At 53.7% G+C, this 14,224-nt stretch overlaps 1 protein-coding gene across 1 annotated transcript in view; it reads right to left on the bottom strand.

The window, feature by feature from the left end:
- Nucleotides 1-3,401, bottom strand: part of LOC132397511 (probable cation-transporting ATPase 13A5) — a 4,258-nt gene extending 857 nt beyond the window's left edge. The window contains exons 1-2 of the mRNA XM_059976341.1: nucleotides 1,804-3,401; nucleotides 217-390 (exon numbers count right to left, since the gene is read on the bottom strand). Of these exons, the coding sequence (XP_059832324.1) occupies nucleotides 217-390; nucleotides 1,804-2,040 (411 nt within the window). The 5' untranslated portion in view covers nucleotides 2,041-3,401. The remainder of the gene's footprint in view (nucleotides 1-216; nucleotides 391-1,803) is intronic.
- Between the last annotated feature and the right edge of the window lie 10,823 nt (nucleotides 3,402-14,224).

Below are 14,224 nucleotides of genomic sequence, written 5' to 3'. Positions count from 1 at the left end.
ACCCTCTCCCACTGCCTCAGCAGCACCCCTGCCTACCCCCACATCCCCTCTGCCCTGCAGACGCCCCTCGTATCCCCGTCCATCATCACTGACCACTGTCTCCCCATCACCCCTTCTCTTTGCCCCTTCCTCTCACCACTACAGTCCCCCTCCATCTCCACCCATCCTCACTACCCTCCTCTCCTGACTGGTATCCCCATGTCCCCTCCCTCTCACCGTGGTCTTCATCAGGACCTGCTCCGCGTCCTGCAGGGGACATGGGACGCAGAAACAACGCATCTGCCACTGGGGTCGGCAGTGGAGGCACAGGAGGACCACGCCCCCGGTCAGCACGCCAAGCAGAGTGGAAGGAACTGCCCGCCACCAGCTCCATCTGAACCCGAACACCACCTGCAGCAGGAGAGCACTGCACGTGAAACCCACTGTGATCCCACCAACCCCTCCGGACACGCAGTCAAACTCCCTCCACACTGTCCCTTCACACTCTCCCGGGGTCAGACACAGAGTGAATCTCCCTCCACACCGTCCCTTCACACACTCCCGGGGTCAGACACAGAGTGACCCTCCCTCCACACTGTCCCATCACACACTCCTGGGGTCAGACACAGAGTGAATCTCCCTCCACACCATCCCATCACACACTCCCGGGGTCAGACAGAGAGTGAATCTCCCTCCACACCGTCCCATCACACACTCCTGGGGTCAGACAGAGAGTGAATCTTCCTCCACACCGTCCCATCACACACTCCCGGGGTCAGACACAGAGTGAATCTCCCTCCACACTGTCTCATCACACACTCCCGGGGTCAGACACAGAGTGAATCTCCCTCCACACCGTCCCATCACACACTCCTGGGGTCAGACACAGAGTGAATCTCCCTCCACACTGTCCCATCACACACTCCCGGGGTCAGACACAGAGTGAAACTCCCTCACACTGTCCCATCACACACTCCCGGGGTCAGACACAGAGTGAATCTCCCACCACACTGTCCCATCTCACACTCCCGGGGTCAGACACAGAGTGAATCTCCCTCCACACAGTCCCATCACACACTCCTGGGGTCAGACACAGAGTGAATCTCCCTCACCACCGTCCCATCACACACTCCTGGGGTCAGACACAGAGTGAATCTCCCTCCACACCATCCCATCACACACTCCCGGGATCAGACACAGAGTGAAGCTCCCTCCACACTGTCCCATCACACACTCCTGGGGTCAGACACAGAGTGAAACTCCCTCCACACTGTCCCATCACACACTCCCAGGGTCAGACACAGAGTGTATCTCCCTCCACACCATCCCATCACATACTCCTGGGGTCAGACACAGAGTGAATCTCCCTCCACACCGTCCCATCACACACTCCTGGGGTCAGACACAGAGTGAATCTCCCTCCACACTGTCCCATACACTCCTGGGGTCAGACACAGAGTGAATCTCCCTCCACACTGTCCCATACACTCCTGGGGTCAGACACAGAGTGAATCTCCCTCCACACCGTCCCATCACACACTCCTGGGGTCAGACACAGAGTGAATCTCCCTCCACACTGTCCCATACACTCCTGGGGTCAGACACAGAGTGAATCTCCCTCCACACTGTCCCATACACTCCTGGGGTCAGACACAGAGTGAATCTCCCTCCACACCGTCCCATCACACACTCCTGGGGTCAGACACAGAGTGAATCTCCCTCCACACTGTCCCATACACTCCTGGGGTCAGACACAGAGTGACCCTCCCTCAGATGTTCCACAGTCCTCCCACAACATTCCAACACACACAAATGGCCGTTTACCATCTCGTTGTCTGCTCCCACATTCACCACCCGAGAGTGGGGGGATGCCTCCGGCTCAGCGTCCCCAGACCCCACGTGGGGACCCTCATGGCTCGGCTGGTGAATGTTGAGGAGCTGGGTGATGCTGTGTTGGTCGCTCCGGCTGGGCACTGTCACCCCCTCCTCGGGCTGGAGGCTCTGAGCCGAGACAGTTTGTTCATTGTCCGGATTCTCGTCACCGTCTGTCGTCAGCGGCATTCCTCACTGTCCTGTCAACGCCATTCTCTGTGAATGCCCTAGGCTGCAGGGAATGGAAACCATTGCACAGTGGAGTAGAATTGGGCCATTCGGCCCATCAAATCCCCTGCACTATTCCAACATGGCTGATTTACTATCCCTTATAACCTAATTTGCCTATCTTCTCCCTATAACCTTCGTCACCCTATCAATGTTCACTCTGAATACACCCAGTGACTTGGCCTCCACAGTCAGCTATGGCAAAGAATTCCACAGATTCACCACCCTCTGGCTAAAGAACCTTCTCATCTCTATTCCAAAGGTATGTCCCTCTGGTCCTAGACTCCCCCACTATAGGAAACATTCTCTCCACAACCACTCTCTGTCCTCTGGTCCTAAACTCCCCCACTATAGGAAACATCCTCTCCACAACCACTCTCTGTCCTCTGGTCCTAGACTCCCCCACTATAGGAAACATCCTCTCCACAACCACTCTCTGTCCTCTGGTCCTAGACTCCCCCACTATAGGAAACGTCCTCTCCACATCCACTCTATCTGTGTCCTCTGGTCCTAGACTCCCCCACTATAGGAAACATCCTCTCCACATCCACTCTGTCTGTGTCCTCTGGTCCTAGACTCCCCCACTATAGGAAACGTCCTCTCCACATCCACTCTATCTGTGTCCTCTGGTCCTAGACTCCCCCACTATAGGAAACGTCCTCTCCACATCCACTCTATCTGTGTACTCTGGTCCTAGACTCCCCCACTATAGGAAACATCCTCTCCACACTCATTCTATCTGTGCCCTCTGGTCCTAGACTCCCCCACTATAGGAAACATCCTCTCCACATCCACTCTATCTGTGTCCTCTGGTCCTAGACTCCCCCACTATAGGAAACGTCCTCTCCAAATCCACTCTATCTGTGTCCTCTGGTCCTAGACTCCCCCACTATAGGAAACATTCTCTCCACATCCACTCTCTGTCCTCTGGTCCTAGACTCCCCCACTATAGGAAACATCCTCTCCACACTCACTCTATCTGTGTCCTCTGGTCCTAGACTCCCCACTATAGGAAACATCCTCTCCACAACCACTCTCTGTCCTCTGGTCCTAGACTCCCCCACTATAGGAAACATCCTCTCCACATCCACTCTATCTGTGTCCTCTGGTCCTAGACTCCCCCACCGTAGGAAACATCCTCTACACACTCACTCTATCTGTGTCCTCTGGTCCTAGACTCCCCCACTATAGGAAACATCCTCTCCACAACCACTCTCTGTCCTCTGGTCCTAGACTCCCCCACTATAGGAAACATCCTCTGCACATCCACTCTATCTGTGTCCTCTGGTCCTAGACTCCCCCACTACAGGAAACATCCTCTCCACATCCACTCTATCTGTGTCCTCTGGTCCTAGTTTCCCCCACTATAGGAAGCATCCCCTCCACATCCACTCTATCTGTGTCCTCTGGTCCTAGACTCCCCCACTATAGGAAACATCCTCTCCACATCCACTCTATCTGTGTCCTCTGGTCCTAGACTCTCCCACCATAGGAAACATCCTCTCCACATCCACTTTTATCTCTGTCCTCTGGTCCTAGACTCCCCCACTATAGGAAACATCCTCTCCACATCCACTCTATCTGTGTCCTCTGGTCCTAGACTCTCCCACCATAGGAAACATCCTCTCCACATCCACTTTTATCTCTGTCCTCTGGTCCTAGACTCCCCCACTATAGGAAACATCCTCTCCACATCCACTCTATCTGTGTCCTCTGGTCCTAGACTCCCCCACTATAGGAAACATCCTCTCCACATCCACCCTCTCTGTGTCCTCTGGTCCTAGACTCCCCCACTATAGGAAACATCCTCTCCACATCCACTCTATCTGCGTCCTCTGGTCCTAGACTCCCCCACTATAGGAAACATCCTCTCCACATCCACTCTATCTGTGTCCTCTGGTCCTAGACTACACCACTATAGGAAACATCCTCTCCACATCCAATCTATCTGGGCCTTCCAATATTTTACAGGCTTCAGTGAGATTCCCCTCTCTTTCTTCTAATCTTTGGGCCCAGAACCATCAACCACTCCTCAGACGTTAACTCTTTCAGTGCTATAATCATTCTGTGAACCGCCTCTGGGCCAACACCTGTATCTATCCTTTGATGTAGGGTCCAAAGCTGCTCACATACTCCAAATGTGGCCTGACCGAGACATTCTAAACCCTCAGCATTTCACCCTTGTGTTTATATTCCAGTCCTCTTGAAATGAATGCCAACATCGCATTTGCCTTCCTCATCACAGACTCAACCTTCAGGGAATCCTGTTTGAGGTCTTGCAGTTGCTTACCTCTGGTTTCCGAATTTGCTCTCCATTTGGAAAACAGACTACACCTTTATTCCTTCTGCAAAGTGCGTGACCAGACACTGATTTCCATCTGCCACATCTTTGCCTATTTTCCTAATCTGTCCAAGTCCTTCTGCAGCCTCCCTGGAACCTCAGCACTACCTGCCCCTCCACCAATCTTCGATTCATCCACAATCTCGGCCATAAACCCATCAATTCATTTACACTATGGAAAGTTTTTCATGCTGTGTGTGCTGGGTATGTGGAACGAGCTGGCAGAGGAGGTGTTCAAAAGGAATTTGGGTGCGTGGATGGAAAGGATGGCATACAGGCCAAATGTGGGCATTGGGAGCATGGATCAGGGATGAGATGAACTGTAGGAGCCTCGAGATTCAAAGATATGTGGGTAAATTTTAAGAGAACTGTTTAATAGCAGTCGATGCATGTTCACGTTACAGGCAAGGTCATTGTGACTGAAGTCCAGATCAATGCGGCCACGAAGAGTGGTCAGTTCAGCTGTCTGTTCAAGTCCTGGTGTCATGTACCCCTTGACGAGACAGATTATTACAGCAATCCAAAAGCTTCAAGGCCACCACTTCCTCAATGTCTTTTTAAATCAGAATTCCCCAGTGGCTGTTGTGGGGTTCAACCCTTGTCTCAAGGTGAATTGGGTCCAAGTAAGAACACAGTGCAGTACAGGCCCTTTGGCCCGCAATGTAGTGCTGACCCTTTCACCTACTCCAAGATCAAACTCAACCTTCCCTCCCACAGGACCTCCATTTTTCTTTCTTCCATGGACCTATCGAAGAGTCTCTTAAATGATCCTAATGTATCTGTCTCAACCACCACCCCTGACGGTGTGTTCCACACCCCTCTCTGTGTAAACAACTTACCTCTGACATTCCCCCCCCCCCCCACCCCCGTATTAGTCATTTCTGACCTGGGAAAAACTCTCTGGCTGTCAACTCCACTGATGCATCTTGTACACCTCTATCAAATAACCTCTCCAAAGGCAAAAAGCACAAGCTCCTCAATCTATCCTCATAAGACACTCTCTCTAATCCTGGTAGCATCCTGGTAAATCTCCTCACTGAAGCCTCCGCATCCTTCCTGTAATGAGGTGACCAGAACTGAACACCATACTCCACGTCTAGCCAGGGGTTTATTGAGCAGTTACATCAGCGGTGCTGTCTGCTGACAGAATCAGCGGGCAGTGGAATTTGTGCAGAAGCATTCTGACCAAGAACCTCCAACTGGAGAAGGAATGGGCAAGAGGACGGGGTTAGGTGGTGGGTGGTGGGGGATAAGAATAGGATGTGGACACTCTCAGACTTGACTTCAGACGCTGACATCTGGGCCGTTACCTTCAGTCTGGGAGAGAGCCGATGGCGGACTGTCAGAGTGCCCTCACTGGCTGCGGAAGCTGGCCCCCTGCACGCTGATGTCACAATGCCCCATTGTTGCAGTGGACGGTGAGCACGTCTCTGAGAGGGGGTGGCTGATGGTACGAGGGTGGGGGGCTTTGATCCAGCCTCTGGCCAAGTGGAAGGTCTCCCTCAGAATCAGGTCATCGTCACTGATGTTTGTTGGGAAATTTTGGGGAGGCAGTACGTGAAAGTTACAACAGATGGGAGGGAGGGGGATACATGCAGCAAAGAAAGGAATATTGAGGTATTGTCATGGACCGTTCACTACCCATTGGCAGCGGGGGCAGGGGGGAGGGAAGAAGCTATTCCCAAAAAGTTGAGTGTGTGTCTTCAGGGTCCTGTGCCCCTCCCCGATGGAAGGGGGCATGTCCCAGATGGTGAGGGTCAGATGCTGCTGCCGTTTGAAGATGGTAGGGAGGGTTGAGCCTGTGATGGAGCTGGCTGAGTTGACAGCCCTCTGTAGCCTCGTGTGATCCTGAGCACTGGCACCTTCGTGCCAGGCCGGGAGGCAACTGGAGCCTTCGTGCCAGGCCGGGAGGCAACTGGAGCCTTCGTGCTAGGCCGGGAGGCAACTGGAGCCTTTGTGCCAGATGGGAGGCAACTGGCACCTTCGTGCCAGGCCGGGAGGCAACTGGCACCTTCGTGCCAGGCCAGGAGGCAACTGGAGCCTTCGTGCTAGGCCAGGAGGCAACTGGAGCCTTTGTGCCAGATGGGAGGCAACTGGAGCCTTCGTGCCAGGCCGGGAGGCAACTGGCACCTTCGTGCCAGGCCGGGAGGCAACTGGAGCCTTCGTGCCAGGCCGGGAGGCAACTGGAGCCTTCGTGCCAGGCCGGGAGGCAACTGGAGCCTTCGTGCTAGGCCGGGAGGCAACTGGAGCCTTTGTGCCAGATGGGAGGCAACTGGAGCCTTCGTGCCAGATGGGAGGCAACTGGAGCCTTCGTGCCAGGCCGAGAGGCAACTGGAGCCTTCGTGCCAGGCCGGAAGGCAACTGGAGCCTTCGTGCCAGATGGGAGGCAACTGGAGCCTTCGTGCCAGATGGGAGGCAACTGGAGCCTTTGTGCCAGGCTGGGAGGCAACTGGGGCCTTCATGCCAGATGGGGAGGCAACTGCAGCCTTCGTGCCAGACCGGGAGGCAACTGGAGCTTGAAACTGCTCACCCTTTCCGGGACTGAAACCTTTATGAGGACTGGGGTGCCAACTCTCCTTCCCCTTCCCAGTGCACAATCAGTTCCTTACTCTCCCTGACAGGTTGTTGTGACACCCTTTAACCCTCTGATCTATCTCAGTCCTGTACACCTCCTCGTCACCATTTCAGATTCTGCCAACAATAGTTGTGTCGTCAGCAAACTTAGGTGACATTTGAGCTGTGTCTAGCCACACCGTCATGGGTGTAGAGAGAATAGAGCAGGGGGATAAGCACACACCCCTGAGGTGTGCCAGTGTTGATTGTCAGTGAGGAAGAGGTGTTATTTCCAATCTGCATTGACTGGTCTTTTGTGTCTAGTAGGACATCCCAGAGTACGACCACAAGATGGAGGATCATCGAGTCTTCACCATTCCATCATGGCTGTTTTAATATCCCTCGCAACCCCCTCTCCTGCCTCCCCGTAATTTTTGATGCCCTTGCTAATCAAGAACCGATTGACCTCTGCTATAACCACTATGCGGCTACTGGCACAGTAGTGTAGTGGTTACCACAGCGCTTTACAGTACCAGCAACCCAGGTTCAACTCCTGTTGCTGCCTGTTTGTACGTTCTCCCTGCGACTGCACGGTTTTCCTCCGGGAACTCTGGTTTCCTCCCACAGTCCAAAGGCGTACTACATTGGTCATTGTAAATTGTCCCATGATTAGGCTGGGGTTAAATCGGGGGATTGAAGGGCCAAAAGAGTTTATTCCGTGCTGTAGCTCAATAAATAAATTAATTAAATATCCCCATTGACTTGGTGATAAATTCTAGCCTAAAGAAATTCCTTCTCAATTCTGTTCTAAAAGGATGTCTCTGAAACTATACCCTCAGGTCCTAGACTCCTCCACTATAGGAAACATCCTCTCCACACTCACTCTATCTGTGTCCTCTGGTCCTAGACTCCCCACTATAGGAAACATCCTCTCCACAACCACTCGATCTGTGTCCTCTGGTCCTAGACTCCCCCACTATAGGAAACATCCTCTCCACATACACTCTATCTGTGTCCTCAGGTCCTAGACTCCCCCACTATAGGAAACATCCTCTCCACACTCACTCTATCTGTGTCCTCTGGTCCTAGACTCCCCCACTATAGGAAACATCCTCTCCACACTCACTCTATCTGTGTCCTCTGGTCCTAGACTCCCCCACTATAGGAAACATCCTCTCCACACTCACTCTATCTGTGTCCTCTGGCCCTAGACTCCCCCACTATAGGAAACATCCTCTCCACACTCACTCTATCTGTGTCCTCTGGTCCTAGACTCCCCCACTATAGGAAACATCCTCTCCCCATCCACTCTATCTGTGCCCTCTGGTCCTAGACTCCCCCGCTATAGGAGACATCCCCTCCACATCCACTCTCTCTGTGTCCTCTGGTCCTAGACTCCTCCACTATAGGAGACATCCTCTCCACATCCACTCTGTCTGTGTCCTCTGGTTCTAGACTCCCCCACTATAGGAGACATCCTCTCCACACTCACTCTATCTGTGTCCTCTGGTCCTAGACTCGCCCACTATAGGAAACATCCTCTCCACACTCACTCTATCCGTGTCCTCAGGTCCTAGACTCCCCCACTATAGGAAACATCCTCTCCACACCCACTCTATCTGTGTCCTCTGGTCCTAGACTCCCCCACTATAGGAGACATCCCCTCCACATCCACTCTTTCTGTGTCCTCTGGTCCTAGACTCCCCCACTATAGGAGACATCCTCTCCACATCCACTCTGTCTGTGTCCTCTGGTTCTAGACTCCCCCACTAGGAAACATCCTCTGCACTTCTACTCTGCCTATACCTTTCAATATTTGATAGGATTCAAAGAGATTTCCCCTTCCTTCATTTTTCTAAATTCCGGCAGGTACTGGTCCAGAGCCATCAACCGCACCCCTCCCCAACCCTTTCACTCTTGAAATCACTCCTGTGCATCTCCGCTGAGCCCTCTCCAGGGCCGGCATGTCCTTTCTCAGATAAAGAGCCCACAACTGCTCACAACAGTCTGATTCAAGTCTGATAAATCTCCTTATACGTCCACAGGCACGGCTGCTATGGAACAAGGTTTCAGATAATGTGGGGGTGGGGGAAGAGGAACGTCTCTTTATTTTAATTATTAACATTTCAACATGTGGGATCCAGTGTGTGCTGTCTAGGGGGCATATTCCACAAGGATTTTCTAAAGGGAATCAGATAACAGGATAAAGGGCCTGCAGGACTGGGAAAGAGCTCTTTCCACCTGACAATGGAGGAAGTTCAGCCCGTCGAATCTGCGCCTGAGCAGCCTGAACACAGGTGATCCAGTGAACTCCCCCCAGCCCCTGCCCTGAGCAGCCTGAACACAGGTGATCCAGTGAACTCCCCCCAGCCCCTGCCCTGAACAGCCTGAACACAGGTGATCCAGTGAACTCCCCCCAGCCCCTGCCCTGAGCAGCCTGAACACAGGTGATCCAGTGAACTCCCCCCAGCCCCTGCCCTGAGCAGCCTGAACACAGGTGATCCAGTGAACTCCCCCCAGCCCCTGCCCTGAGCAGCCTGAACACAGGTGATCCAGTGAACTCCCCCCAGCCCCTGCCCTGAGCAGCCTGAACACAGGTGATCCAGTGAACTCCCCCCAGCCCCTGCCCTGAGCAGCCTGAACACAGGTGATCCAGTGAACTCCCCCCAGCCCCTGCCCTGAGCAGCCTGAACACAGGTGATCCAGTGAACTCCCCCCAGCCCCTGCCCTGAGCAGCCTGAACACAGGTGATCCAGTGAACTCCCCCCAGCCCCTGCCCTGAGCAGCCTGAACACAGGTGATCCAGTGAACTCCCCCCAGCCCCTGCCCTGAGCAGCCTGAACACAGGTGATCCAGTGAACTCCCCCCAGCCCCTGCCCTGAGCAGCCTGAACACAGGTGATCCAGTGAACTCCCCCCAGCCCCTGCCCTGATGCCAGCATTCAGATGCCACACCACCTGTGAGTCTGTTGGCTCATCTACTCTACACTGTAGCCTCTCTGCAGCGGTGAGACCCAACGGAGACCGGAGAATAGAATCATTTCATCAGTCACCATTCCCAATCAGACACGGCAGTCCACGGTCTCCTCCCCTGCCAGGGTGAGGCCCCTCTCAGGATGGAGGAGTGACTCCCGGAACCATCCTTACAAACCTAAAAAATGAGGTATGTGGCACCTGTGACGAGAGATGGAGCACGGTTACAGGCCCTTGCTGTGTAATGACCCCGCGTTACACAATGACACACATATGACCGATGCGCCTGCTATCTGGTATGTCTTCAGACTGCAGGAGGAAACCCTCGCGGTCACAGGGAGAACACAAGGGCTCCTTTGAGTCAGCGGCGGGAATTGAACCCAGTTCGCTGGCGATGTCACAGCATGGTGTTGACCACCATGATACCTGGGCTCCCTGGTATTTCCACGGCTGTTCTGAGCACCCATCCTAGGGACCCAGGGGCTGGGGTGGATGGGGGCAGAGTGATTTCAGGGGTGGCAGGTGCCCTTCTGTCCTTCGAAAACTGGGGGCAGCAGGATCAGGCCCCAAGTTAACAAAAACCCCTTCAAGATTCTTGCTGTGATACCCACTGTGCCATCTATTCCACAATCTCACGATGCTGGGAGAAATGGGGCCAATCACGTTCACAAGGTTTCTGGCTCCACCACACTGTCAGACAGCCACACGGCTACACCATCACACAGCCACACGGCTACACTATCACACAGCCACACGGCTACACCGTCACACACTCACATGGCTACACTGTCACAAAGCCACACGGCTACACCATCACACACTCACATGGCTACACTGTCACACAGCCACACGGCTACACCGTCACACACTCACATGGCTACACTGTCACAAAGCCACACGGCTACACCGTCACACAGTCACATGGCTACACTGTCACACATCCACACGGCTACACTGTCACAGCTACACCGTCACACAGCTACACGGCTACACCGTCACACACTCACATGGCTACACTGTCACATAGTCACACGGCTACACCGTCACACACTCACATGGCTACACTGTCACACAGTCACACGGCTACACTGTTACACAGCCACACGACTACACTGTCACACAGCCACACGGCTACACCGTCACACAGCCACATGGCTACACCGTCACACAGCCACATGGCTACACCATCGCATAGCCACATGGCTACACCATCACAGTTACACTGTCACACAGCCACATGGCTACACCATCACACAGTCACATGGCTACACTGTCACACAGTCACATGGCTACACCATCACACAGACACACGGCTACACTGTCACACAGCCACACGGCTACACCGTCACACACTCACATGACTACACTGTCACACAGTCACACAGCTACACCATCACACACTCACATGGCTACACTGTCACAAAGCCACACGGCTACACCGTCACACAGCCACATGGCTACACCATCACACAGCCACACAGCTACACCATCACACACTCACATGGCTACACTGTCACACAGCCACATGGCTACACCATCACACAGCCACACGGCTACACTGTCACACAGCCACACGGCTACACTGTCACAGCTACACCGTCACACAGCTACACGGCTACACTGTCACACGGCTACACCATCACACAGCCACATGGCTACACTGTCACTCAGCCACACAGCTACACCTTCACACACTCACATGGCTACACTGTCACACAGCCACACGGCTACACCGTCACAGCTACACCGTCACACAGTCACATGGCTACACTGTCATACAGTCACACGGCTACACCATCACACAGCCACACGGCTACACTGTCACACACCCACACAGCTACACCATCACACACTCACATGGCTACACTGTCACACAGTCACACAGCTACACCGTCACACAGTCACATGGCTACACCATCACACAGCCACATGGCTACAACGTCAGTCACACGGCTACACCATCACACAGCCACATGGCTACACCATCACACAGCCACATGGCTACACTGTCACACAGTCACATGGCTACACAGTCACAGTTACACTGTCACACAGCCACATGGCTACACCATCACAGTTACACTGTCACACAGTCACACGGCTACACCATCACACAGCCACATGGCTACACCATCACACAGTCACACGGCTACACCATCACACAGTCACATGGCTACACTGTCAAACAGCCACATGGCTACACCATCACACAGCCACATGGCTACACTGTCACACAGCCACACGGCTACACCATCATACAGCCACACGGCTACACTGTCACACAGCCACATGGCTACACTGTCACACAGACACACGGCTACACCGTCACAGCTACACCGTCACACAGCCACACGGCTACAACATCACGCAGTCACATGGCTACACTGTCACTCAGCCACACAGCTACACCTTCACACACTCACATGGCTACACTGTCACACAGCGACACTGTCCCACAGCCACACGGCTACACCATCATACAGCCACACGGTTACACTGTCACACAGCCACATGGCTACACTGTCACACAGCCACACCGCTACACCGTCACAGCTACACTGTCACACAGCCACACGGCTACAACATCATGCAGTCACATGGCTACACTGTCACTCAGCCACACGGCTACACCTTCACACACTCACATGGCTACACCATCACATGGCTACACTGTCACACAGTCACATGGCTACACCATCACACAGGCACATGGCACACAGTCACATGGCTACACTGTCACACAGCAACATGGCTACACCATCACACAGCCACACAGCTACACCATCACACACTCACATGGCTACACTGTCACACAGCGACACTGTCACACAGCCACACGGCTACACTGTCACACAGCCACATGGCTACACCATCACACAGCCACACGGCTACACTGTCACACAGCCACACGGCTACACCGTCACACACTCACATGGCTACACTGTCACACAGTCACACAGCTACACCGTCACACACTCACATGGCTACACTGTCACAAAGCCACATGGCTACACCGTCACACAGTCACATGGCTACACTGTCACACATCTACACTGTCACACAGTCACACGGCTACACCATCACACAGCCACATGGCTACACTGTCACACATCCACACAGCTACACTGTCACAGCTACACCGTCACACAGCTACACTGTCACACAGTCACATAGCTACACCATCACACAGCCACACGGCTACAATGTCACAGTCACACGGCTGCACCGTCACACAGCCACATGGCTACACCATCACACAGCCACATGGCTACACTGTCACACAGTCACATGGCTACACAGTCACAGTTACACTGTCACACAGCCACATGGCTACACCATCACACAGTCACATGGCTACACTGTCACACAGTCACACGGCTACACCATCACACAGCCACATGGCTACACCATCACACAGTCACACGGCTACACCATCACAGTCATATGGCTACACTGTCACACAGCCACATGGCTACACCATCACACAGTCACATGGCTACACCATCACACAGCCACATGGCTACACCATGACAGTTACACCGTCACACAGCCACATGGCTACACCATCACACAGCCACACGGCTACACTGTCACACTCTCACATGGTTACACTGTCACACAGCTACACCATCTCACAGCCACATGGCTACACCATCACACAGTCACACAGCTACACTGTCACACAGCCACACGGCTACACTGTCACACAGCCACACGGCTACACCATCATACAGCCACACGGCTACACTGTCACACAGCCACACGTCTACACCATCACAGCTACACCGTCACACAGCCACACGGCTACAACATCACGCAGTCACATGGCTACACTGTCACTCAGCCACACAGCTACACCTTCACACACTCACATGGCTACACTGTCACACAGCCACATGGCTACACCGTCACAGCTACACCGTCACACAGTCACATAGCTACACTGTCACACAGTCACATGGCTACACCATCACACAGCCACACGGCTACACTGTCACACAGCCACACGGCTACACCGTCACACACTCACATGGCTATACTGTCACACAGTCACACAGCTACACCGTCACACACTCACATGGCTACACTGTCACACATCCACACGGCTACACTGTCACAGCTACACCGTCACACAGCTACACGGCTACACCATCACACAGCCACATGGCTACACTGTCACACATCCACACGGCTACACTGTCACAGCTACACTGTCACATGGCTACACCATCACACAGCCACACGGCTACACTGTCACACAGCCACATGGCTACACCAT

Source organism: Hypanus sabinus, chromosome 7, assembly GCF_030144855.1.
Source record: "Hypanus sabinus isolate sHypSab1 chromosome 7, sHypSab1.hap1, whole genome shotgun sequence".
In the NCBI taxonomy this organism is placed as follows: domain Eukaryota; kingdom Metazoa; phylum Chordata; class Chondrichthyes; order Myliobatiformes; family Dasyatidae; genus Hypanus; species Hypanus sabinus.
Note: the sequence above shows the minus strand (reverse complement) of the source record. Positions and strands in the feature narration are given on the sequence as shown.